This window comes from Oppia nitens, unplaced genomic scaffold (genome assembly GCF_028296485.1).
Source record: "Oppia nitens isolate AA-2021 unplaced genomic scaffold, nextdenovo-longstitch-racon4-pilon3 scaffold16_pilon_pilon_pilon, whole genome shotgun sequence".
NCBI classification, from domain to species: domain Eukaryota; kingdom Metazoa; phylum Arthropoda; class Arachnida; order Sarcoptiformes; family Oppiidae; genus Oppia; species Oppia nitens.
This window is the reverse complement of record NW_026533195.1, coordinates 1,508,027-1,516,771: the sequence shown is the minus strand read 5'-3', so window position 1 is coordinate 1,516,771 and position 8,745 is coordinate 1,508,027. Positions and strand designations below refer to the sequence as shown.

Genomic DNA, 8,745 nt, shown 5'->3' with positions numbered 1-8,745 from the left:
CTAGATTAATTTATTAACTAAGAAATAATATATCTATTAAGCAATATTTAATTTAAAGTGTTTACAMAWTTTTTWTACAATAATATATATATTAAATTGTAAATTTCCACTMAAAAATATCAAGTTTTTTTTATWAAAAAAAAGTTTATTATACTTTTAGTGTCAAAACAATAAAATAGTTAATCATAATAATTAATTGATAWWATCAAATGTGTATTTAATAATTGACGTAAATATCAAACATATTTTTGTTTGCTAATCGTTTTTGATTTTTTTTGTGTGTATAAAAGCATATTTTTTTAATTAAATTTTTATTAAAATAAAAACTAGTTTAAAAAAATTAAAAACTATTATTATTATTATTATTATTATTATCAATAATAATAGTAATAATTATTAATAATGTGGAAACAAATACTAACTGTTTTATTGTTAGCATCGGGTCTGGTATCGGGACGTTTGATTAACACGACTGGCCGTAATCTAATCAAACAATATGAAGGTTTTCGGGCAAACTTTTATGGCGATCCAGTGGTTAGTCTACTTATATATCTATATATATATATATATATATATAAATTATAATATAAATTATTGATTTTTTAAATAATTATTATTTATTTATTTTTTTTTTTAAAATTAACTAGGGTATACGCACAATTGGCTACGGTCATAATTGCGATGCACTGGGATGCAAAAATATACATGCACCCATTAGCGAGGCTCARGGTAATACCTTATTGACTAGTGATCTGGTTCAATTTGAAAATTGTGTTGAACGATTGGCACCAAAATTAAGTGATAATAAATTTGCCGCGGTAAGTTTTTTTTKAAAAATTTATAATTATTAATAAATTTTTTTTAAAAAATAATCTAAAATTAATTATATTGTATTTGATGTTTGGCTAAGCTATTTATAATTTGTTAGTAATAATGTTATTAATTGWCAAATATATTAAGCAATTTAATTGTTACAGTTTTTTTGTTATAATTTAATACATGTATTTGTATAATAGAAAAACATATATTTTTTTAAAAAATAAGATTTTAGATATAAATATTTTACAAACAAAAAATTTCAAATATTATTAGCTAATCAAAACACACAATTAATTAAATTCATTATTATTATTATTGAATATTAAATTATATGATAGATTGTGACAGTTAAATTATGTTTAGCTAAATATTTTAATTTATTTTTTTTGTGTTGAAAAAATTAGTCTAAATTTTTATTTATAATTATTATATTCATAATTATATTCATATGAAAAACTATAGTATAGTACTTATAACTACATTATATGAATTAATTTTATTACAACAACAAAAATCTAAAAAAATAATACTAATTAATAACAATAATAATCTAGTAAATAAATTATATTTAATTATTAAATTCATAYATACATACATATATCAACAACAACAACAAATTAATAAATTTATATTTTTTTAATTTCTAACTTATATTTTTTTAATTTCTAACTTATATTATTTAATTTCTAACTTATATTTTTTTAATTTCTAACTTATATTTTTTTAATTTCTAACTTATATTTTTTTAATTTCTAACTTATATTTTTTTAATTTCTAACTTATATTTTTTTAATTTCTAACTTATATTTTTTAATTTTTAACTTATATTTTTTTAATTTCTAACTTATATTTTTTTAATTTCTAACTTATATTTTTTTAATTTCTAACTTATATTTATATTAAAATATTTATTTATTTTTTAAAATTTAATAATACATTTAATTTATTATTGTTATTATTATTATTATTATTATCCATTAAATAGTTGGTATCGTTTAGTTTTAATCTGGGATGCGGTGCCCTGCAAACATCTACCCTGCTCAAGTATGTCAAAGCTAAAAACTACTCGGCCGCGGCCWACGAGTTCGGCAAATGGGTTCACGCGGGCGGTAAAGTATTGCCCGGTCTGGTCAAGCGTCGGGCCGCCGAAAAGGCCCTGTTTCTCAAGTAGACTACACCCACTCACCCCCCCCTATCTATAGTCTACATGAGCTACCCGAGTATATATATATATCTATATAACAAAAACAAAAATTAATTAATTAATTTATAAGTAATTAATTTAAATTTTATTTGTTTGCTAATAATTTGTAAACAATTTTTTTTTTAAAATAATAAATAATTTTCTAAATTGTAAAATATTATCATTTATTAGTATTATTAAAAAAAAAAATTTTAAAGTAAAATTTAGTACTACTATTAATTTTGTTGTTGACAATTTATAATAAAATTTACAATAAAAATTAATTTTATTTCATTAAAATTTTTTTTTAATAAATTGTTAACTAATATTTTTTGTTAAATACCTATTAATGTTTAATAAACTATTTTTTTTTAAAATATCATTTTAATTATTGTTAAATATTTATATTAAAAATTTTAGTTGGGTTAATTGTAACAGTCATTAGTATAAAATAAACTTTATTTATTTAAACCTAAAAAATTCTATACAGTTTAAATATTACAGTTTTTTTATTAAAAAAAATTTATTAATTGTTTCAATGAATTAATAAACTAAAAAAAACATTTAAAATTATTTAGATTAGCAGTAAGTTTGTAAGTTAAAAATTAAAAAATTACTTATTAGTATTTAATTAGTAAATATATAAATTAAATAATTCTAATTTTTGTTGAACAAGTATTGAAATTATTTTATAATTTTTATTGATTAAGTTTATTAAAGCAATTCAATTATTACACTTTTTATTTAATTTTAGAAAATTAAATTTTTAAGTATGCAATTAAATAATCTTTTATATGTATAATCTAAAATTAATAAATAATTACAAATATTATAATATTAAGTTAAAACAATTAATAATTATTAGAAATAACAAAAAATTATTATAATTTAATATAAAATTTTTAATTATTAAAAAAATTGTTTTCAAAAGTATTAAATAAAACTAACATAATATATATAGTATAAATATATATATATATATTTAAAAATACAAAATATATTTCATAAATAAATAAATAAAAATTTTGGTGCCAAACTTTTGACACAAATTTAACCTTGCACAATTTATGCTCAACAATGCATTTTTAACTAGGTGATTTGCTAAAAGGTGGATGAATATATAATTTATATATATATATATATAGATGAAAGTTATCATAAAAATAAACAATTATATAAAAAAATTATTTTAATGCAAATAATTTATGTAAAAGATAAATATATATATTTAATTTTTTAAGTTATGTTTTAGTTTAGTTATAGTGATTTTTTTTATTAAATCAAATAATATTTGTAGTTTTATTACTTATGTTACCAATTATACAAATATTAAACAAAACAACATTACATAATATTTATTTAGAAAATAATTATAATAATAGCTGTATTAAATTAATTGCTTATTATAATTGATTTTTAATTGACATTTAAAAAATATTAATAAATTTAAATTACAATTTACATACCAAATAATAAGCTGTTTATAAATGATATGCAAAATTATTTAATAACAATAAATGATTTGCACTGAAATTAACGCATAGTATAGCAAACTCCCAGTTATTCATTGGAAATAAATCCAAACAATAGAACCCAATGTCGGGTCCACACAAATGTTCAATCATTGACTGGAGTTTCCATTTCTGGCGATACGATAGTCGATGGGAACGACATATATAGGATTGGAGTAGACGTCGGGGTCGATGAGCTTCGCGTATGATTCGGGCACACATTAGATTGAATATAAATAACATTGAAAATAAGAAAATAAATATAAACAATAAAATTATTGAACCAATTAATTTTGTTTGTCGATCATTGATTAGAAACAACATTATCTCGAAACCAACTATCGATACATAATAGATAGCCCATACCATATATTTATAGTATATATTAATTTTATAGATCAATGTTGTTAGCTGATTATGCTTGATCAATTGTCTATTAATACCTGGATAGTAATCTAAAAAAATATCCAATCGTATATGGCGATTAATTTCCATAAACAATTCAATCAGATAGCCATTAACTAGTAGACTACCCATGAATAATGAAAATATTATTGAATAAGATAATAGGGTAAACAATAGATTGGATAGTATACCCAATACTATTGTAATTATCGATGATAATGCTAATGATGATGATGATGATGATCCAGTGTATCCATATATATAGGCTAAATAAATCATGTATATAAACCCTAGGTTAGTCCAGACAACCATTAACCAGTACAGGTATGTCAATAGTAGACGATTCAGTAATTTTAGTTTAGCAAACAATCGTCTAGTTTTGTATGGATTCAATGATAACAATACAGATATTAGTCTGGTATTAGTAGTAGTATTAGTTGTATTCAAACCTAATTCATGTATTACTACCAATAAGGTTGTCAATTGTCTGGAAATGTATTGCCGATGACATGTTATAAACACAAATATAGTAAACAGTGACCAATCGGCTATCATAAATGCCGATAGTTTTGTATTATTATTATTATTATCAAATAGTATATACATTGGATCGCATACCAGTTCACGAATCCATTGTCGGCCAATAATACCCGACAATAGATAACGCAAACAAAATACTAATTGTATTAAATAGACAAAAATTATACTAATTAAACGCCGTTTAGTTATTGGATTATTATTATTAATAAAATCATTGAAACCAGTTATAGTCATATAGTTTTTTAAAAATGTATCTTCAATTTCATTAATAATTTTGTCCATTATTATTATTAATTTATGAAAATCTTATTATTATTTAATTAATGAAAATTTTATTATTATTTAATTAATGAAAATCTTATTATTATTTAATTAATGAAAATATTATTAGTATTTAATTAATGAAAATCTTATTATTATTTAATTAATGAAAATATTATTAGTATTTAATTAATGAAAATATTATTAGTATTTAATTAATGAAAATCTTATTATTATTTAATTAATGAAAATCTTATATTTAATACAGTTATACAGTACAAAAAGTCAAAACATAAGCTAATAATAATAATAATAATAATAATAATAATAATAATATATTTTTATTTAAATTATATTTCACTGTGTAATTAACTAAAATTATTGTAAACTTGTAAACTAATCACATCAACAATAACAATACAAACAATAATATAATAACAATAGAAAAATATACATTATTATGTATATATATATATATATATATAATATTATGAAATAATATATTTTATTTCTAATTTTCTTTATTAAAACAAAATTATCATTGATTTTCTAATTAAAACATTAATATCAACAATAAAAAATAATATTTATTAATTATATAAAATAATTTATTATGTTTAATGAGTATTTTTAGTAATTTTGTAAAAAACAAATTTACTGTACTATAATATATTTTGAATTATAATAATTATATTGTGATTTATCATTTGATTTTGTAATTAATAACATGAATTTTGTGTCTAAAAAATAAAACATTTTATATATATTAAAATAATTAGGTGCAAATATACATTACAATTAATCACAATTACTATATGTATGGACTGTTTATGTGATTTTTATATAGGTTTAAAAAAAACTATTGTTAAATTGTAAACAAACAAACCAACAAAAAATCTATGAAACTAATTTAATCTATTGTATTAAATCAATAATTTATATTAATAATAATATTGTTTAACATATTTATGTGAATAATTATATATTTAAAATTACAATTAATAATTAGAAACTTAAAAATTTTTTCAAAAATATCAATAACTAAATTATTATTATTATGAAAAATAAATTTTTACAGATTTTCTATTATTTTTTTTATTATTGAAGATTACTTTTTAGTTTATTAATTAAAATATCTTATTAGTTATACATATTAGTTATTRTGCATTTGATATAAATAAAAAAAACTTATATATTTATTAATGTTAGATTTAATATTACAAATTATTTAATTGCAATCTTAAAATTTAATTTTATAAAATTAAAAAAAAACAATCAATAAAAATAAAAAATTAATATTGTTGTTAAATATTTATTTTTGACCAGAAAAAAATATTACCTAATAATTGTTAAATATTTATATTAATAATTAAAAATAATAGATGGATTAGTTGTAACATTCATATTATAAAATAAAATTTATTAATTTAAACATAAAAATTTCTAAACAGTTTAAATCTTACAGTTTTTATTTTTTTATATAATTATTTATTTATTGTTTCAACGAATTACTAAACTGAAAAACATTTTTTTAAAACTTTTAATTAGATATGTTTGTAAAATAAAAAATTACTTATTATAATTATTTTTAGTAAATATTAAAATAAATATTTAGTTAAAATAATTTCATAGATTTTTATTTATTTGTATGTAATTTAAAAGTAATTATTTTTAAATCTTTATATAAAAATCTCCAAACAGTCCAAACATATAGTAATTGTGATAAATTGTATTATTATTAGACCTAATATTTTTTTTAATATAAAACTTTATTTTAGACATTAAAAAAAATCAAATTATTAATTACAAAATCAGTGATAAATCTACAAAAAAAGTTATATTATAATTTAAATATATTATAGTACAGTAAATTATTTTTACAAAATTACTAATAATACTCATTAAACATAATAAATTATTTCTAAATAAAAATATTATTATTTTTTTTGACATTAATGCTTAATTAGAAAATCAATGATAATAAATTTTTAGTGAAAATTATATATTATTTAATAAATCAATTATGAAATAAATTATATTATTTTATACTATATTTAAATACAGTATATATATATATTTCTATTGATATCATATTACTGTATTTAATGTAATTGTTGCTATGGTTAGTTTTAAGTTACTTTTAAGTTTTTTAAGTAAAAATATATTATTAATATTGTAGGGGAAGTGGGGTATTACTGACATTTAGGACTAAGCTAAACTAACTTATGTAAACCAAATCACTCGGTAATATACCACCGGCCCTTACGGTTGGGCTCTCAACCCGGACGGTTTCGTGGTGTGTGGCTTAAGGGGCGAGCGGATCCCCTTGTTCCCCGACATGGTCGGGTAACTCTTACTATACGGGAGTAACCTCGTTCATGTTTATAATAGTTGACAACGGACATGTCATTGGGTATGCAATTACCTTTAGGATAGGTTACCTTATAGATAGATTACCATATACGTAGGTTGCTTTATAGGAGTTAACCCATAAGTAGGTTATCATATATGTATGTTGCCGTATAGGTAGGTTATCTTATAGGTAGGTAAACATACAGGTAGGTTATCTTATAGATGGACTACCATATCGGCAGGAAACTATAGATAGGTTACCGTGTAGTTAGATTACCTTATAGATAGATTACCATATAAGCAGGCTACATTATAGATAGTTTACTATATGAGTAGGTTCCTTATAATCAGATTACAATATAGGTAGGTTATCTTATAGGTATGTCATCCTATGGTACTGCATACCCCAGTGTCTATGTCGTTATTTCATTAGGTCCTCTCGTAGGTTCACCTGTAGGTTCTCTCGTAGGTTCACCCGTAGGTTCACCCGTAGGTTCACCCGTAGGTTCACCCGTAGGTACACTCGTAGGTACACTCGTAGGTACACTCGTAGGTACACCCGTAGGTTCTCTCGTAGGTTCACCCGTAGGTTCACCCGTAGGTTCACCCGTAGGTTCACCCGTAGGTTCACCCGTAGGTTCACCCGTAGGTTCACCCGTAGGTTCACTCGTAGGTACACTCGTAGGTACACCCGTAGGTTCACCGATAGGTTCACCCGTAGGTTCACCCGTAGGTTCATCCGTAGGTTCACCCGTAGGTTCACCCGTAGGTTCACCCGTAGGTTCACCCGTAGGTTCACCCGTAGGTTCACCCGTAGGTACACTCCTAGGTACACCCGTAGGTTCACCCGTAGGTACACCCGTAGGTTCACCCGTAGGTTCACCCGTAGGTTCACCCGTAGGTTCACCCGTAGGTTCACCCGTAGGTTCACCCGTAGGTTCACCCGTAGGTTCACCCGTAGGTTCACCCGTAGGTTCACCCGTAGGTTCACCCGTAGGTCCTCTCGTAGGTTCACCTGTAGGTCCTCTCGTAGGTTCACCTGTAGGTTCTCTCGTAGGTTCACCCGTAGGTTCACCCGTAGGTTCACCCGTAGGTTCACCCGTAGGTTCACCCGTAGGTTCACCCGTAGGTTCACCCGTAGGTTCACCCGTAGGTTCACCCGTAGATTCACCCGTAGGTTCACCCGTAGATTCACCCGTAGGTTCACCCGTAGGTACACTCGTAGGTACACCCGTAGGTTCACCGATAGGTTCCAATAAGAGTTCGGGTGTGAGACGCCCCCGTATACGGTACGGTGCCGGAGTTCCCATAATAAAAATATTTACTTACGTAATAGTTGTTTAACGTCCGCGTGGTTGTGGATGTATTCTGAAGGCGTCCCTTAAGATGTCCAACGATTGGTCCGCGAGGGTAGAATAAACACACAAAGTAATATGCAAATACTTTTATTAATTCACTTGAAAGTTGATACACAAGGTATGACTCCAAATGGAGAACTGATTTTGGTGTTTGAGAGACACCTCTATTTATACTAAAGTGTACGTGAGGAGAAAGTGTGTCACATTGAGTCAGGATTTAATCACTATTAAAACTAGGAGTTTACTATTCACTTTTTTATATAACATTTCAGTGCATTATTTTAACACTGCAATATTGAATAAAAACAAAATAAAA

The 8,745-nt window shown here is 23.5% G+C and overlaps 1 protein-coding gene across 1 annotated transcript; it reads left to right on the top strand.

The window, feature by feature from the left end:
* Nucleotides 1-377: 377 nt before the first annotated feature.
* LOC128965120 (lysozyme RrrD-like) lies at nucleotides 378-2,076 on the top strand. The gene is made up of 3 exons (XM_054311773.1): nucleotides 378-534; nucleotides 648-818; nucleotides 1,805-2,076. Exons 1-3 carry the CDS (start codon nucleotides 403-405, stop codon nucleotides 1,988-1,990), a joined length of 489 nt encoding a protein of 162 aa, XP_054167748.1. The 5' UTR covers nucleotides 378-402; the 3' UTR covers nucleotides 1,991-2,076.
* The last annotated feature ends 6,669 nt before the right edge of the window (nucleotides 2,077-8,745 follow it).